The 19,172-nt window shown below is 38.0% G+C and overlaps 1 protein-coding gene and 1 long non-coding RNA gene across 8 annotated transcripts; one reads left to right on the forward strand and one right to left on the reverse strand.

The window, feature by feature from the left end:
- Positions 1–1,602: 1,602 nt before the first annotated feature.
- On the reverse strand, positions 1,603–11,500 carry LOC148849555 (monosaccharide-sensing protein 2-like). Of its 7 annotated transcripts, none has more exons than XM_088951934.1 (7): positions 11,376–11,457; positions 10,234–10,310; positions 9,818–9,934; positions 8,520–9,086; positions 7,380–8,326; positions 5,670–5,857; positions 1,603–2,475 (listed from the first exon to the last, which is right to left on the reverse strand). In XM_088951934.1, exons 3-7 carry the CDS (start codon positions 9,894–9,896, stop codon positions 2,034–2,036), a joined length of 2,223 nt encoding a protein of 740 aa, XP_088808060.1. In that variant the 5' UTR covers positions 9,897–9,934; positions 10,234–10,310; positions 11,376–11,457; the 3' UTR covers positions 1,603–2,033. The 7 variants fall into 7 exon arrangements, with proteins under 7 accessions (XP_088808060.1, XP_088808053.1, XP_088808054.1 ...); XM_088951927.1 differs by having other exon boundaries at positions 10,202–10,310; XM_088951928.1 differs by having other exon boundaries at positions 10,202–10,266; positions 11,376–11,436.
- Positions 11,501–13,907: 2,407 nt separating this feature from the next.
- Positions 13,908–18,083, forward strand: LOC148849556 (uncharacterized). Its single transcript, XR_016101128.1, has 3 exons — positions 13,908–16,825; positions 17,221–17,413; positions 17,803–18,083. It is a non-coding gene; the product is annotated as an uncharacterized LOC148849556 (long non-coding RNA).
- Positions 18,084–19,172: the final 1,089 nt, after the last annotated feature.

Here is a 19,172-nt window from a genome sequence, read left to right on the forward strand (position 1 = left end):
ATATTTAAAAAATAATAATAATAATGAAATTTTAAAATAAATTAACAAAATAGACAAAAAACTGAAAAATTTTATATCTTAAAATTTTATTCTATATAAATTTTGATGTATACAATTGTTTATATATAAAATAATAAAGTTAAATTAAAAATTATAATACAATTGAAATAAAAAAAAGTATAATAAAATTAATATATATATATATAGGCCAAACCATGGGCCCATGCTGGCCCACAATCCTCAAAATCCAAACCCAACACGGCCCAGGGGCATGGGCCGGACCACAACACAGCCTAGTTGCTACAATGGCAGACCAGGCCCAGCACGGCCCACTTTACAGCACTAAGTGCAAGAGCCACGCTAATAACCCCCTCCCCAAAGTGAGTATTACTTGGCTCCTCAAAGAAAGGACTCTTTCGACCTAAAACCATTTCTTATTGGCCTACATCAATTTTATTGCCACGTCAGATAGTAAGAAGACAGATATAATGCTTCTATAAACGGACGTAACTTATGGATGCCGTTAAGTTGGTTCTCTTTTTAATTTCTATTTCTAAATAAAACCCTAAAAACAATCTCACTCTCCAAATTGAAGTATTATCTACTGGCTTACAGAATTGAAGAAAAAATAAAGCATTTGCAGAGTTGAAGGGATGCAAATAAAGATCAAAGATAAAAGCCACTAATCGTTTTTTCACTGGGGACCAAGAAGTTTAAGATTTGGAACTATTTTCTATTTTCTGGTAAAAAAAAATACAGCAATGATAAAGATAAAAGTCACTTAACCGGTTTTTCACCTGAAACCAAGATGGCAGATGGTGTGCATGGATTCTAGAGGATAAAATTTGGTTTGGAAAGAAGTTAAAACTGGACAATGGGTTTTATATTTATGGTTTTTACAGCAGAGACCAAGAAAATGACTAAGGGTGAGCATAGATTCTAGAGGATGAAATCTAGTATTCTGGTTTGCAAAGTAAAAACTGGAAAGTAGGCTTTTGTCTTACTATTTTTAAAGCTTAGTTTAAAAATTACAAAAGCAACCTAACGTCGTTTGTACAATTCAGTCAGTTTACAAGCAGTTGTATCTATTTTCATTAAGGGTTCGACTATGATATGGGAAAAACAACTGACCAATAAACTGAAATTACAAACATGGTAGCAAATAAGGTGTTATTTATCAAAATTCATGGGTAGATTTTGATTGGTCAAAACTCCTTCCATTTCATACCTTTTTCTGCATCATAGATTTTCCATTTCATTAATACTTACTAGAAGTGACGTGGGCCAATAATAAACAAACTTTCCTAAAGTAAGACCCATTAAGTTGTTCTTGTTCCAAAGAGGACAGTTTATAGTGATACAGTGTAGACTATAGAGTAGACATGGGACTCGAAATGAAAATCCATAAAAGGCCTTGATTACGACTATTAGTTGTTTGGATCGAACAACTTTACATCCAGCCTTTGTTTTTTTGTTTTTTTTTTTGTAAGAGTTTATAGTATGTAATTCAACAATCAATATAATTAGGCAATCCAATCATGCTAGCAAGGCAGTGTGGATCGAATAACTTTACATCCCATAGAATATAAAACGACCAGTGTCTGCCGTTCTTCAATTGCGCATTTGTATTTATCTTAAAAATATAATTCATACCAACAAGTCAAGGAAAACTCGCTGGGTAAAATTTTGAATGAAAACAAATCAAATTTTAAACAAGGGAAAACTCACCCAGTAAAATTTTAAATGAAGACAAATCAAATTTTAAACAAAGATAATAAAAGGGCAAAAATGTGAAGCCAGTGAAAGAAAAGAAAAGAAAGAAAACCCTCTCTCAATCCACTAAAATCCTCATCTCATAACTTTCTGCCTTTGATGCTCACCATCCTCTTTCATGGAATCACCACCAAAACCAACCCTGCTATTTTCTTCAACTCAAAACACCATCGGTTCATCATAGCCAAAGTCGGCTTGCAACTCACAATTTCCTAAAAAAATTAACAATGGTTGAAAATCCCTCTCTCTTCATGAGCAAATCAGTCATTCATGGCAGTCGCCTGCTTTGCACCAACTGCAAAGAATTCTGTAATGACTTCCAGAGGCATACCCTTTGTTTCAGGAACCTTCAAGAAGACAAACACCAATGCAATGCAGCATACAGCAGAATAGATTCCAAAGACACCAGAGAGACCAATGGAATTAAGCATCATAGGGAGTGAGTAGGTGACAATAATGTCCCCAGTCCAGAATACAAGGGCACAGATGGCAATACACAGACCACGAACCCGTGTAGGAAAGATCTCTGAACAGAGGATATTGGGAATTGGCCCAAAACCCATGACAAAGCAGCAGAAGTATACCAATACACTAGCAGTTGAGAGTACAGCATGAACTACAGAACTCATAGTCAAAGCATTGCTAATGACTAGAACCACAAGAGAGACTATCAGGATAGGGATTGTTGAAAGCAGCAGCGACCTGCAATAAGGGAACAAAATGGGAAGAGGAAAAGAAAACAATTAGCAAGAGCAGTTTATCAAACTTTAAAAGAAATTGCAAGTATCCTTTTGTTTCAGAAGAGATTGAAAGAAACCATCAAACATTTCCTTGATTTGCACATCCCAAGTGTTCAGAGATGATGCAAATCTTAGAAGCATATATATCAGGAGAACTTACAACATATTGTAAGCTCTATATTTAAATTGTTTAATAAATTAATGAGAACACACGAAACTCCTAACATAATTTAACCATATTTCCTAAGTGGCTCAACCACCAGAATTAATTTTAACTATATTTTGGGATATTAAAGATTCTATCAGTCTTGAAAGTCAGCCTCCAGCCAAGCTAATGCAGTAAAACTGTCTTTGACACCATCGTGCATTGAACTCTCCCAAGTTCTTTTTTGATAGATTGAACTCTCCCAAGTATTGAACTCTCAAGCCCCGTTCGCTTTTCGGTAAGTCACTTACCCGGGTAAATGCAGTTACCTGGGTAACACTTACCCATGTTCTTTTATTTCTCATGTAAAGAAGGTGGGGGGGGGGGGGGGGGGGGGGGGGGCTCTAGTTACAGATATTCAAGGGTATTAAACAGATTAATATACTTACTACAGGTTCTCGTACCTCTATAGAAAGTTGGAACATGCACCCGAATACCCATGAATTCCAGGACTCGCAAAATCAAAGGTGCTCTCTTGGCTCCATTTATATTCAATGGATTCTTAAACTGCTGGTCACTTTTTGCATCTTTTTTAACTTGAAACAGGTTTTCCTAAATGGCTAAATCATAAGTCTCAATCACAAGTTAGCTAAGCATGGGAGATATTCATTTCTTTAGCCTCAGCTAGATTCGGTCAGCCAATTCAATGTTTTCAGATCCTTGGCTCAACTGAACAAACCTAATGAGCCAATGAATGCTTATAAAAGACTATTTCAGTGAACACTACCATTTTATGCATCTTTTTTACACTTAATAAACAGATATTTCCTAAAGGCTCCATTTGTTTGCATTACAAATTTAAGTTGCACAGGTGTGAATGCATGGGAGGGAGTGCAAATGGGCTGACTGTACATTCTGTTTTTTTTATAATAAAAAGAAATAAATTAAAGGAATATATTAAGCAAAAAAATATATAAGAGGGAGGTGACAAGCAGTCACCCACAAGAAGGAAAAGAAAGACCTCAGAACTAAGAAGACTCTAAACAAGACTACAAAAGCCTCCCAATAAACACCCCATCCCTGACCCCTACAACTAAAGGCATCCAACCTCAACCAACAACATGAGGCAGGCAAAATGAATTGCGCAAACCTCCACTAATCCTCCCCCTCAAACACTTCATCACTCCCATCATACACTTCATCATTCCCATCATCTGCTTTGTTCCAGACCTCTCCTTCCCCCACACCAACTTTTTTCAATCTCTCCTCCCTCCTCCCAAACTCCTCAATGGCTCTTCAAGCAAATGCCTCACCTCCCAAAAGGAACAAACCAAGGCTTTTACCAATTTCAACATTTTTCTCAGCAATTTCTCAATAGAAAACCACCTTCCTTCTCCATTTTTTCTTCTAGAATCCCACCATCCATTCATACACTTCATCATTCCCATCATCTGCTTTGTTCCAGACCTCTCCTTCCCCCACACCAACTTTTTTCAATCTCTCCTCCCTCCTCCCAAACTCCTCAATGGCTCTTCAAGCAAATGCCTCACCTCCCAAAAGGAACAAACCAAGGCTTTTACCAATTTCAACATTTTTCTCAGCAATTTCTCAATAGAAAACCACCTTCCTTCTCCATTTTTTCTTCTAGAATCCCACCATCCATTCTCAAATCAGCTTCCTCCCCTTTAGGTTTGATTTTGTAAACTCTGATTTATTTTCACTTTAGGTTTCACTTTGTTTTCTTTGTTTTTGAGTAAAATCATTAGTGGAATGACGTGGTCCCACTTCATATGAAAGAAAATGAAGCAGGAAGAAGGTTGCTTTTTGGGGAGGAGAGAAATAGGAAGTAAAATGATATGGTCCCCTCTTTATATGAGAAAAAACTAAGGTAGAAGGAAGGTGGCACAAATTTTGCATCAGTTTTGAGATTAAGAATGTCAATGGGATGGGTTCAGTATGTGTTCTGTGTAACTCAAACCCGACTATATGAATAGAACACAGAACCAGCCCCACCCTTCCCCGGCGGCAATACAAAGTAAACATATGGTCAACTCCCGCAATATTTACAAATATCTCAATGCTACAATGTCAACCGGCCAGGTTTGGCACAAGTCCACCCAACCTGAGACCTGATCAAGGATGATCCAACTCTAACCCAATAGAGACGGGTCAATGCAAGTTTACTACTTAATCCAATTCACTGGCATCCCTATTTGGGGTGAAAATTTGCACTGCAATGAGTGTCATGTGTCAATAAGACAAAAAGTGCAAATTTTGTATCACTGATCAAAAAAAAAAGTGCAAATTTTGTATCAGCCTATCAGGTATTGGTGCAAATCACACTTCCAACTAAACAGATCTAAATCCGAAACAAGTGCAAAATTTTTATCTGGCAGGAAAGCATAGGCAGTTGCTCATTTCTTTAGCCCTGCTGGATTCAGCTAGATTTCTTTTTTTTTTTTAATTGGTAAGAGTAGAAATCTTATTAATTATGGAAAAAAGAACAATACATGTACAACAAGTGCCAGGTACCCTAAAGGTTAGTCTAGCATCTACCACCTAAACCCTCCCCGTTCATTTTTACAAAGATTCAGCTATACAATTCAAGATTGTCAGATACTTAAATTTGTTTCAAGTGAAGAAGGGCAACAGGTTACAGCATACTTGCATTAAAGACTATTACAGTGCATAACTCACAACTAACCAGTATGATCTGACAGTTCATTTTAACAAGTTCCTTACAAGTTACAATTAGACATTAGATCAGACACCTTACAACCCACAAGTATTAGCTAAAATTTTAAATCTCAGTACAACATATATGTGAAAAAATAAGATTCAAGCATGCTAAGGGCATGGACATTAGAGTAAATAGACATCAAGCCCATAAAATTCTGTGGAGTGCCAGGAAAAAAAAGCCTAGCAGGTTTTATGAGGAACAGCAATAAATGATATTTTGAGCATTCAAAAAAGAAACTATTGTTGAGAACCACACAGGATAAAGATATTACCTTCTCCCAGCAATATCCATGAGCCTCATTGCAACAGCAATACAAGGAAGCATCAAGAGGGTAGTAAGTGCACTAATTAAGAAAGAGGCAGAATCTGAACCAATGCCCATGTTTGCAAGAAGCACCTCTACTCCTGCCTGTTCAAGAATCTGAGGGGTGTAGTAAAGAACGCCATTTATTCCAGCAAACTGCACAAACAACATACATGCATATAAACATATCAGATCACAAAAAGAAACAGTTACTGATTAAAAAGCATATAAACATGTCAGACAAAAAAATAAGAAAATAAATAAATAGAATGCTGAAAAAAAATGCAAATAAATAGAAGAATAACTTTAGCAATCACCATACAAGAAAACAACACAAAACTAACAGAATTTAACAAATCTAGATCCATTAGCATGGGAAGGGAATTAACACTTTCATCATGCTTCCATGACTGCCAAATCCCTTAGTACTGATAGAATTTCAATGAAGTAATTCAAACAAAAACAAATTAAGCAAGCTCAGAGAACAACAAACGAAATTCCCAAACTATGACAACAAAGGATTTCTATGCTATTCCACAGAAAGTATAAATGGTTTAGATGGAGATATGCAGACTAAATCAGATTTTGCCTCAACTGGATGATAATACTCTTATGATATCTAGAGCTTTCTGTTGTTAGCTAGGGGTGATTCATTTCTAGCCCACCTATATGCATGGCCCGACCTGGGCAGAAAACTTCTGGGGTTGGGCCTAGATTTTGTGTTCAGGCCTGGTCCAGGTGCAGCCTCTGTGTATATCTGCAGGGATAAGGCTGCATACATCTGTCCCTCCCCAAACACTGCATTGAAAGGGAGTCCGGATCGGCTGCCAACAAAACACGTTCCAACCCTCTACCAACTGTATCTGCAGGGATAAGGCTGCATACATCTGTCCCTCCCCAGACATTGCATTGGCAGGGAGTCCGAATCACCTGCCAACAAAACATGTCCCAACCCTCTTACCAACATAATCTCACACCGCACATCTCATACATGGCAAGTCCCACTTTTAGGGTGGGTCCCAGTCTCAGTGAGATGTGTGGTGTTAGATTAAGTTGGTAGAGGGTTGGAATGAGTATTGTTGGCAGGTGATCTGGACTCCCTGCCAATGCAGGGTCTAGGGAGGGACAGATGTACCTTATCCCTACAGTCTGCAGATATACACAGAGGCTTCACCCAGACCAGGCATGAACACAAAATCTAGGCCCAACCCTAGAAATTTGTTGCCCAGGTCGAGACAAGCATATAGGTGGGCTAGAAATGAATCGCCCCTAGTTAAGAATAGGGCCAGCCTCATGCACTGTGCTGCTCTGCGTAGCCCGGGTACAGCTGGGACAGGGCCTACTATATATATATATATATATATAAACGGTTGTTTCAAATCCTAGAAATGAAGAACCTGCAGGCCTCAAGCCCTGCACAATACTTCTTAAAATTGAAAATTAACTCAAATTTCAGGGGAACAAATTATTAGCAGGTCATGTCCTACTGACCCAGATGGTTGAACCGCTGACCCATTAACCTGGAAGGAAAAGCAGTTCAACCCCCAGGCCAGGCTTTAAAACATTGTATCCAAGACAATAAAGATCAGGATTTGCATCTGGAAAATGTAGTTATTTTGATTCAGCAATGAAAGAATAGTGGAGCTGTATACATTTTTCAGTAGAAACTGTTTCTTACCTGCTGAAGTATCTGAAGCCCAACCCCAACAAACAATGCATGCTTGACTCCCGGCTCTAAAAGATCAGCCCACCTTGGCCCTTGTGCAGCAGTTTCAGATGGGTGAACCATTGCTGGTCCAACTGGATGCTGCTTCTTAAGATCCTTCGAGTAAAGAGCAGACTGGCTAACTAAAGCAGAAGCCTGGACGAATTCGCCTGTTGCAGGGATATCACCACCAGAAAGTGAAACAAGAGACCCACGCCGGGATCCAGGGACACCTTCCTCACGCAAGTAAATCCTCTTAAATTCTCCCTCCTTCTTTCCATCTTTACCTTCTCTCTCTGACCACTTCCATGCCAACTGCCAACCACCACCAATACCCATGCTACTCACTTGATCCCCTCCCTGCATGAGAACACTTTGGTGTCTCATGGTTAAAATACTACCATGAGAAATAGGTGGGACAAAGTCCTTCCCCTCCATGCCTGTTGGCTGACGTGAGAGCAGTGGGTTCTGCAAATTGTCATCAGAATCACCACCTGCAGCATCACATGTGTAATCCTCACCATCTCTCTGGAGACCCTCCACATCCCACTGTTCCTTACCCTGCTGTTCAACCACACTGAACATGCTACCAAAGTTGGGGAAGAGCATGCTTCGCATACTACCTGTATCAGGAAGCTTCTCATGGACACTGCCAAAGAGAGTGACTAGGGGATCCATGAGGGGCACATTCGGCCGGCCTTCAATGCTCCCATGTCGAGACACTATACCAAGAGTGCTCTGCCCAGTGATAGGTCTGGCAATCCATGAGACGCCCTCTTCAGGACTATATAACTTAATCTGGTCCTTCTCAGCTGTTGGATGTTGGTTGTCAGTGATCTCATCAGCTGGTCCTATAATGTACTCTTCTATAGACGTTTCACCCCCAACTCCAAGACCTTCAACTAGCAAGGCCATCTCACCTGTGGTTAAAAGGAGCTTCAGTATTCCCATGATAGATAAGTTGTCAAGTTTTCATTAAGAAAAAGATGACTATGGCAGAACGCAAAAGCAATAAATATATGTACCCAAAACAAGAGAAAATGCATCAGATTTCTAATTCATGCTAGTAGTATAGATTTGGGAAAAATACAAGAACTGAGGATCAGGATCAACCTGAGACATCTTCCCTGCCACGTAACCTTTGCAAAACACATTTTGCTTCAAGCATCTTTCCTTTACTTACAAGCCACCGTGGAGACTCGGGCAAGAAAAATATCGTTAATGCAAAGTATGCTACAGATGGAATAGAAAGAACCCCAAGCATCAACCTCCAGCTTGGTGAATCCCTAAGCGACATGCCAAAAACCATACAGTATGAAAAAAACATTCCACCAGAACCAGTGAACTGTGGAAGGGTATTCAGTAATCCCCTTATTTCTGGTGGGGCAGTTTCAGATATATAAACAGGAACAAGAGTGACTGCCAGACCAATTCCAAATCCATCTAAAAGCCTCGCCAAGAGTAGGACATAAACATTAGGAGACCATAACATTATTATACTACTGATAAAGTAGAGAACTGATGAGATTATCATCATTGGACGCCGACCAAGCCAATCCGATACAGGTCCAGAGAATGTTGTAATAAATGTGGCTCCAATGAGTGACATTGCTACAATTAAGCCTTCTATGGTTGGTTCACTTTCCAATTTGAATTCCCTCTTTATGTACAGAATAGAACCTGCAGAAATCACAAGTATTTCTTTCAACAAAAAAAAAATCAATGTACATTGAAAGAAAATACCGAGAGTAGCATGAAAGTAGTGTTGCATGGAAACAGATACAGAAGTCAGAGTCCACATATCTAGAAGTCTGACTTGGCAAAATGGTAAAGAAAAGGACTTGCAACCATGTCCAGTAAACAGTAAGCACTGTTACATAGTCTTTATCTTCTGTAAACAGTAAATACTGTTACATAGTCCTTATCTTCTGCACCATGACATCACATACCTATAGAAAGAAGAAAGATAAATCTAAAAAGCTCTATCTTTGTTGCATGGAAACGTTGTAGTCAATATTTACATTAGGCGTTAATTTGTTTCACTTAAGCAAAGAAATAAAGGGAAATGATGTGCAAAAGACTCATTCAAGAATCCATGGAATCCCAAAAATTCAATGCTGGTCCAACATGGACACTTCTCCCATTAAAAGAGTCGGTGCAAACCCACAAAGCACTTTTAAATAACTAAAAAGTCCTTAAAAAGACTCAAATACGTTTTAAGAATCCAATAATATATGGAAACAGGTCTTTTTCGTAGTCTCTAGTACTGTTTTCTTCTTCACTGATTTTTTAAGGTGGAGTAGGAGACCAAAACCCCAGTTCCCAGTTCCCAATTTACATAGTATGCACTAACTTTAGACTTGAAGCACCAATTTCCAAACAGGAGCAATTTAAGGGACCGAGACTTTTACCTGCAATTGTTGCATTATCCCACCCCTGCAACAAATTGCCGATGGCAGCAGCTACGGCTACAAGCACAGCTCCCCTCATCTTCCCAATAATTGAACACAACTATTCACCAACTTAACCTGCAGGCGAGAAAGCCACATTAGAGACAATAGAAAGTGGAAACTTCCGTCGCGCATCAAGTTATAGAGAATCAGTCATGGAGTCTCCTCCCCTGTCCAGACAATTGAGCCAATGGTCAACGTGTTGACAGAAAATCAGAAGTGGTCCATGTGCTCAGAACCAGAATACTACAAAAAAGTACTCTAGTAACAAGAGCTACAGATAAACAAAGCAGTAATAAACACCAACAGATAATACATATATATACCTAAGAAAAATACACATACCTCAGAAAACTACCTACACCGATATCACGCACCTAGGTATCTTCCGATAAAAAAACAGTAGAGTCCTTCAGGGACAGTAAATTCGAATCAGAGACCCTGGAAATGCCATCTAAAAGACTCCAAGAATAAGATCAAAGGTATAGAATCGATGTCGTTGTATTCGTAGGGTCGATGCACACAGAAATCAATACGCCAAGCTGGCACTTTGACAGGACCCTCATATCCAGATAAAACTCTACTGAAAAAAAAATCCTATTTGCGGAAGAAAAAAAGCCAAAACAAAATAAAAGCTGAAAATTTTCCGCACTCAAATATCCTATTTTGGCTTTCTGATCCTCGCTTCAGTCACAAGTTGCGGTTAGAATACTTGTGTAAAGCTCGAAACAGCCAAGCACCACTGGGATCACCAATACTCGCTAGCTGTAGTGTGGATTCAGAGTTATAAGGAACTTTCCTGCTAGAACACCGACTAAAAATCTTACGTTGAATGATAAAAATTCGAAGCAATCAGCGAATAACTCCAGACGACAAGACTCTGTAACTACAAAGGAAATTTTAAAAAAGAAGAAAGAAAAACGATATAGCCAAAACTGAATGCGATCCCTAAGAATTTCTCAATTAAAATTCAACAACTACATAGCATAGGATCATTGGACGTCCGTTTCCTTTTCTAGTACTAAGATGAAAGCAAAATCCCAAGTCTCCAACCGGCAGAGAATGCATAAAGAAACAAATGAAAAAACTAAGAAAAATCCGTATGCAGCATAAAGTTTCTGTGAAATGGAAGCAATAACAGATCTCGGAGAATGATCGGCCTGTAAGCGGTGCCAACCCAGTAAAAGAGAAGTTGAGGCTTCAACTGGAAATTGTTTATGAGATCAGAAGAATCGTAGAATTCCGAAACGCAAAAGCTTTAAACGACAGGAATATACGCAGAACCATTAAACAAGGAATAAAAGAAAAAGGAGTAAAGTAAGAGATGAAAAGAAAACGGAGTGTGTAAAATGGAATATCAAACGAGAAAAGGCGAAGGATTTGAATGAATGTTCGGGGGGCATTGAACGAGTATCTTTCAGAAACCCTAGTTCGTTCGCTTGTGTTGTTTTCATGGAGTGAATGAATGTACCTGTCAAAGGCCAGCTAAGGAGGAGGAGCTCGGAAGAGAACGTCTTACCAGTTCCAATCCACGACCATGAGCTACGGACGAGGAATGTGCTTCTCTTAGTCTGTTTCCGTTGGTTTCTGCCCCCCCCCCCCCCCCCCCCCCCTTTTTATATGGAGTTTTGGAGAGACCAGACCAGAGACTTTTTTGTTTTTTATTGCCTTTTATAATTTTATTATTTATTAATTATTAGAAACTAAAAAATATATTATTAAATTCAATTCAATCAAATCAATAATATATTACATACGGAGTGGCGCGAGCAATGCTCTCCGCAGTATCAGCTGCTTGAACCAGTGAAGGCCTATATTTGATTACTTGTAAAGGTCATCATAGTCTCATAGTCTGGACCGCTGGACCGAACCGGACCTGCCAGTTATTTGATTACTTAAGTTATAAGTGACACAACCGGGGCCCAAACCTAGCTCTGTTTAGGGCCTGAATTGATGTAGGCCTATATTTTGTGACTGGACACTGGACTAGGTTGGGCTGGGGCAGGGGATGATGATCCTAACCTTTTTCTTAACCAAAAATGTCCCAAATCTTTGTTGCAACTTACAAAGTGAAAGAGTCATGTCCTCTGCCCAAGCTGTTAGCTTAGATCAATGTTTTCAGCTCATGATTATTGGATTCGATTGCTGAATTGGTGGGAGTATCAAGTGGACCGGATTTGGTCCAATATGCATTCATTACATATGGACCAGGTCCAATCCAATCTAATGAATACTTCATAAACATTTTGGAGTAGTGCAATTCAATGTTTGGATTGTTTAAACTGTTCAAATATATTTTAATTTACATCGGTTCCAATCCATTGACACTTAGTATTCTTATCTTCTATTATTCGATCAAATATTGGTTCAATCCAATATAAATGCATTATGGATCGATTAGGTCTAATCCAATCCAATAAATACTTTGGACCATTAAATTTGGAATGGTCAAATTCAATATGTCTTATTGGTCCATCTAATTTGTTCAAATTGATTTTGGTTTAAATGGGTTTAACCCAAAACTGTTCCATTGACACTCCTACCTAGAACCGTTTGACTTGATCAATAGATCATTAGTTAGACCTTCTTTTTCCTTTTGTTCTTGTTGGCTTATTCATATCCATTCCCATCATTGTTAACCATAAATTTCATTTATTGCACTTTAGCATGATAAATATATTATTTTTTTATAGTTTTCTATATATATATTTTTTATATTTCTATCTATTTTATATATTTAAAATATCATAAATAGGCATATTTGACCAAAAGGATTGAAGTTGAACCATTGGTGTATAAACCTAAAAGGAAAAATGGTTGGGTTTGAGGGGTGTTAAATTTTTAAAATATGGTCATCATTCTAGGGTTGTATACAGTCCGGTTAATCGAACCATGAGCAAATTTTGCAAATCGAATTGGTACCACCAGTTTCAGTTTTTGACAGGTTTGGTTTTTCAATTTTTTGATTTTTTATATTTATAATATATATAATATAAATATATGTATAATATTATATTATAAATAATAAATGATATATAATATATTATAAATATTATAAAAATATATAATATATTTATAAATAGATGATTATAAATATAATATATATAATGAATATTAGATATAAAATATAAAAAAATTGTGACATATATTATAACCACCAATTTTTTTTTTTAATTAACCAAAAACTGAACCGATTCTTCCGTTGTTTCAAAAATATGAAATCAAAACCGAACCGATAAATACGATTGGCCACTTTTTTTGTTAGATTTATTCGGTTTTTCAATTTTTGATGGACACCCGCTACATCGTCACCTGCCTGTCTGCCCTCCCTCTTATATAGTTGCCGGTCTGCTCTCCCTCTTGCATAGTTACGTGTTGACGAGCTTATTCACATAAATAATAAATTAATGCATTATATAATGCACATATGTGAAGGTCATCATTGATTGAGTGTAATCTGATAGCGATAGTTAGTAAGTACCTCACAGACAACGCTATACAAAAGGCAGAGAACAAGTGTTTTGATGGTAATTAAAATATTGTACAACAGATCAACAATGGGCTTGACATTGATAGCTGGTGTGTCTACGTATGTGATGCTGCACGTAAATTGTCGTCAAACCAAAGGGACCAAGTACACACCAAAGCCGATCCTCATTCCTCCAAAGCGGATCAACATCTGTATCTAGGTGCTAGCCAGTGGAGAGTGGGGACCACCATAACGCACCTAAACATCAGCTTATCTTCTTCTTTAATCTTTATACCTATAAATTATCAAACCTAAATTCTAAGCTGTGATACGACCCTTCGCAATCCATAGTTATACAATCTCACCCCGTCTCTATCCTCCGATCAAATCACGTGTATCAAACGCAACCATCACTGTTTTCCTGTTCGGCCCTTTATTAACATTACGACAAAACTCAAAACAGTTTTGTCCACCTTTTTGTGTCCTGCCCCTGGGCCGTGGGATCTACCCAAATATTAGTAACTTTCCTTTTATAATAATATAATAAAGATAAATCTCTTAAACTATTTCTATTGTTTGCGAAATTTATTAAATATGTCGTTATTTGTCTAACGTTATTCCTGTTGTTCCGGAAAATTATCATTATTGTTAAAATATTAATAAAGGGCTGAAATATCCATTTTACCCTTAAATCAAATTCGAATCTCCTTATTCTTATGATCATGCGAGAGTCTCCCCGGTCGTCGCTACACAGGTGCATCGGGGGCATTGGCAAGGAGAGCCCGAACTCGGTTTTCCATCAGAATTGAAGTCGAAGAACATGGTTTCCTTGGCAATGTCAATTGACATCCACCGAATCCATGGATGCAGCCTGCAACTGTGAGGGGATCTGTTGTGGCCATCGTAGATGAGTAATGGGTCCGAGCAGACCGCTCTCTCAGAGCTTCTTGAAATATTCCTCTCCAATCTCCTCAACCTCTTCCCCACCTGAAGCCACCACGAAGCCTTCTCCTATTCATCAATAGACCAAAGATCTCTTCCTCCCGAGCGTTGCTTCGGGTTTTTTGCTGACGGGATTGTTTTGGGGCTCGATGGTACAGCCGGCGGAAATGAAAAGCTTCTGTGAAGATGTTGGGCGAAGCCTTCCCACCCAGATGCTGCACTTGACATCTCCTTAAAATTCCCTTACTGGAATCTGGTGGAGTTCCCCCTTGCTGGAATCCGACAGCGCTCCAGTGTTCTCCGGTGTCGCTACCAGACCTCGGCTCTCAAGCACACTACCAGAACCAAAATACCACTGGCAGCGCTCCGGCGCTGGTGCTGAGTATACAACACCGGCAGTTTTCTGGCATTCTCCGGCGTCGCTCCGGCCTCGTCTTCGTCCCCTTTCAACGGCCATGGTAACTCCACCGTCGAGAGAGGAGTTACCATCGCCGAGCGACGCAAGGTCATCTCTCGAAATTGACAGTTCTCATGTTCTGTTTCCTATTTCCTAGAGGACAACTAGAAGCGGGTGTGGGTGCTGATGCTTTGGATTTCCATCGCCGTTGAGAGAGGAATCACCATCGCCGAGAACGAAGGGCAAGAAGGAGAGAGAGAAGGTGGAGGGGGCTATCACTGCTGATTAAGGACCGAACTAGTTCGATTTACCGCTGTTGAAAGAAAAAGAGGGTCAAGCAAAATTGGTAGGGGTGCAAGTGGGATTGGCCCGAGTAAACAGTTTACACTGTTTCGGGTTTGGGTTTGGGGTTGGGCTTATTGAAATTTTGACAAAATTCTAACCCTAACCCAGAAAAAGTGCACCCCTAAAAATTAAGTCTAAAAAAAATATACATGACGTGTGTATAAATTTTGAATAAATGTTCACAATAAGAGTAGAATTAGTTAATTATTAGAAACAATAGGCGTAATACAGTAGGGTAATTTAAGAGATTTACCTAGCAAATTTCTTAAAGTGCCCATAAATTTTAGAAAATTGATTAATTCTCTCTTACTATTTATCTATTCTTACGGTTAGTGTCCGTTAGTACAATCACAATCGTTGACATGTGACGCCATATGATGTCTATAGTTCTTTTAAAACCCAATATTATCCTTTTCATAATCAATTTCGCGCTCTTTTATTTTTCAAATTTTCTTCTTCACGGTTTCTGCCTTTCTTCTTCCCTTTCTGACCTCTAGTCTTTAGCTCGACAGGCACCTCCCTTCTTCTTCCCTTTCTGACCTTTAGCTCGACAGGCACCTGGACAAATCATCTTTAGCAACTTATAAATCTCCTCGGTTCTCTCTCTCTCTCTCCTTTCTTCTGAAGCTTTCAATGGCCATGGCTTCTCCGGTCTTCGCTTTTGTAATACCCACCAAAACTACTACAAAACTGACACTCTTTCTCCCCATTGTATCTTCTCCAATCTTTGAGGCAGGCGGTTTCCTTTCCCGTTTCTCATCCAACCTTCCAATTATGATCGAGATTCCTTCTAAACGGAAATGGAGGGTGTTTAGGGCTCCAGTACTCAATCGGTAATCATGGTAACCAACGACAACAGGATTGATGCTCCCGGCTTAAGAGCTCTTGTTCAAGTCTTGGTCTCCACCAATCTCTATGAGGTTCTAGTCTGCGCACCTGATTCAGAAAAAGTCTGCATTTAACGACAGCATTACATGGCGTCATGCTCTTTCTGTGAACAGAGTTGAAATTGATGGAACAACGGCTTATGTAGTTTCTGGAACACTAACAAATTATGCTTCTTTGGGTATTTCTAAAGCATTGTTTTCTACAATTCCTGATCTGGTCATTAGTGGCATCAATTCTTGATTTGTTTCTAAAAAGTTCTGTTTTTAGTTTTGATTCTATGAATTGATCGATGAAACCAAGAAACTGAGTTCCTCATTGTTTAATCTTCCTCTGCTTTTGAGATTCAGTTTTAGCAGAGATTTCATTTTCATTTGCGTATTATGTTCATCATCTTTTAGTATATTTACGATGAAAAACTTTCAACTTTGATCATTAAGGCTAAATTTGAAAAGAGTACAAATACAAATATATACAAAATAATACAAAACCCAAGGTTTTGTACTCTACATGTTTATATTTGTACTCCTTCCAAACTGAGCCTAAAGTTTTGTTTCGATAATGGGAGTTAAACATGGTTTTCATCTGAGATGGTCTTCAATGCTTAGTTCATGGCAGCAAGAACCTCGTCGTAATCTAAATAACTATCATCACCATAGGCAAAAGTCAAAAAGTATAGCTGTTTTAATTCATGGCAGCAGGAACAACATCGAAACTCCACGAAGGCATCTTGAACGGGATTAGAAGCTGTGATGGGCTACTGGTCCACACCACCGTCTGGCACAGGCATGTTCAAAACAAGTTATTGGGTCTCCTTAGTTTCTGGGGTCTCTCGGTACGCTCTCTCGTGTAGAGACAGATTGCCGATTCTACTTTAAAGATTGGCTGTCACGTCTGGTGGAATTTTCATCTTCAAATTTAGTGGTGAATGGTATGCATTGAGGGGGCATTCTTTTTTCCCATTTTGAGACCAAGAATCCTATTTTTTTTTGTCAGATTTATGTGGTGATCAGATAAAGTTTATTTTTCTGGTCCAATGTGAGTAAATAACTTTTTCACTTACGGGAAAATTTGACAAAACTTGAATGGAATAAAAATGCCCCTTTTAATAATGAATTTTTATGGCTAAAATGGCCATTGCCTTATTTACATGAGAAATAAAAAAAATATATATATATGGGTAAATGCACTTATCTGGGTAAGTATTTTCTCAGAAAAATACATTTTGCACCAAAGTTATCGCTTTCAAATAGCTATCACCCTTGTGGGTCTTCATTCATTGAAATTGTGTTCTGATTTGTTATCCCGTTGCTTTCTGATTTCTAGGGACAAATGGTGCAGCATTCAGTTTCTGTTAAAAATATTGAAGAGAAGGGGAAATGATAAACACCATGAGTGCTGAGCTTGCGTTCCTATGTGTTGCCGCCGATATACCAAGGAGGTGATGGCCGAGTACCATCAATCTGGATGCTTTCATGGTCTACTCCAAACATTTGGATTGGTTCTCACTCCCAACAAGGTGTGAAATGTTTTGTTTTGAAATTTTAAAGAAAAATAATGGGCAAAATAATCTTTTTAATCATTCTCTTAATGGACACTAAAGATAAGTAGGATTTAGTCAATTGTCAAATAATTTGAGGGTACTTTAAGAAATTTTCCCTAATAATAATAATAGTAATAGTAGTATAGAGAGGGGAAAAACTTGGGAGAATAACGGTTCAGCCTAGGGTCAGAATTTTTAGGTCCAAAGTGCAGTTGGAGTGGGGGCCAGCTCGGAATTAATGTTAATTCATGGGCAGTCATTGGTGTATAGAGTGGGGGCCAGCTCGGAATTAATGCTAATTCATGGGCAGTCATTGGTGTATAGAGTGGGGGTTTTTTAACTTTTGAATGTTTATAACTCTGCAGTGGAATTCAGAAATCTGCATTTGGTCTGTTTGTACTTCTTCGAAAAAAATTTGACTGTTGGGGGCCAATAGCCTTTGCTGTTGCTGTTGAGAACATTTTATGGAATGCCAAAGTTAACGCGTAGAGAGGAACGCTAACCGGTAAGGTGGTATTTGGTCATGGTTCAAAAAAAATATAGGATGGCACAAGACAAGAATTCTATTAATATTTTTTATGATATTTTTTAAAGAATTCAATTAAGGGTACATTTATATACTACTACCTCAATGGTAAATTGGTCAATCAAGTAAATGATCAATTTTTTTTTTGTAATTGATTGTCAGAATGTCGATATAATTAGTGTGAAAAGATTATTTTTCATTGGATCATGTTTTAGAAAATGTTTGGTAAGTTACTTACCTGAATAAATGTAGTTATGTAGATAAGTTTTTTTTTTGGGAAACACTTACTTAGGTAAGTGTATTTACCCATGTTCTTTTATTTCACATGTAAATAAGGCAATGGCAATTTTAGCCATAAAAATCCATTATTAAAAGGGACACTTTTGTCCCATTCAAGTGTTAGCAACTTTCCCCCTACGTGGGAAAGTTATTTACCCACCCAGGAGATGGGTATCACTTACCCGAGTAAGTGGTACACAAGAAAATAAACTTTCCTTGGTCCCCACTTAAATCTGAAAATAGAACGAGGGATTCTTAGTCAATGGGAACCAAAGTCCCATTGACCAACTTTCCCCCCTCTCAAAATCCGAAAAAAGAACGCCCCCAAAATATAATTGACATCACATTTAATCAATCATGTCTTTTGTTCTACAATGCAATGGATGCACCATAGATAGGAGTGCTCACAATTCGGATAATCAAACCGTGGGTACTTTTTGGAACCGAACCGATAACCAGTATTGAACCGAAGCCAGTCGGTTAATCGGTTGACCAGTTCAGTTAACCGTCGATTTGATTAGTTGATTTTTTGATTTTTTAGTTTTTATAATATATTATAAAAATATACAATAAAAATTTATAAATATATATAATATTAAATTTTAAATAATATATAATATATTATAAATATATGAATTTATATATATATAATACATATTTATTAATTTATAATATATATAATATATAATATAAATAAATATATATAAAATGTTTAGAAATATATGTATATCGGTCGGTTCGATTAACTAGTGATTTTTTATATTGGTTAATCAAAACCAAACTAGTATCTTCGATTTTTTAAAAACACTAAATCGAAACCGAATCAATCAATTCAATTAACCGATTTTTCGGTTCAATTTCGATCAATTTTTTTGGTCGGTTCAGATTTTTTGTTTTTATTTCTCACTCCTAACCATAGATTTTGCCACT

This window comes from Nelumbo lutea, chromosome 6 (genome assembly GCF_056320005.1).
Source record: "Nelumbo lutea isolate HS-2025 chromosome 6, American lotus-T2T, whole genome shotgun sequence".
In the NCBI taxonomy this organism is placed as follows: Eukaryota; Viridiplantae; Streptophyta; class Magnoliopsida; order Proteales; family Nelumbonaceae; genus Nelumbo; species Nelumbo lutea.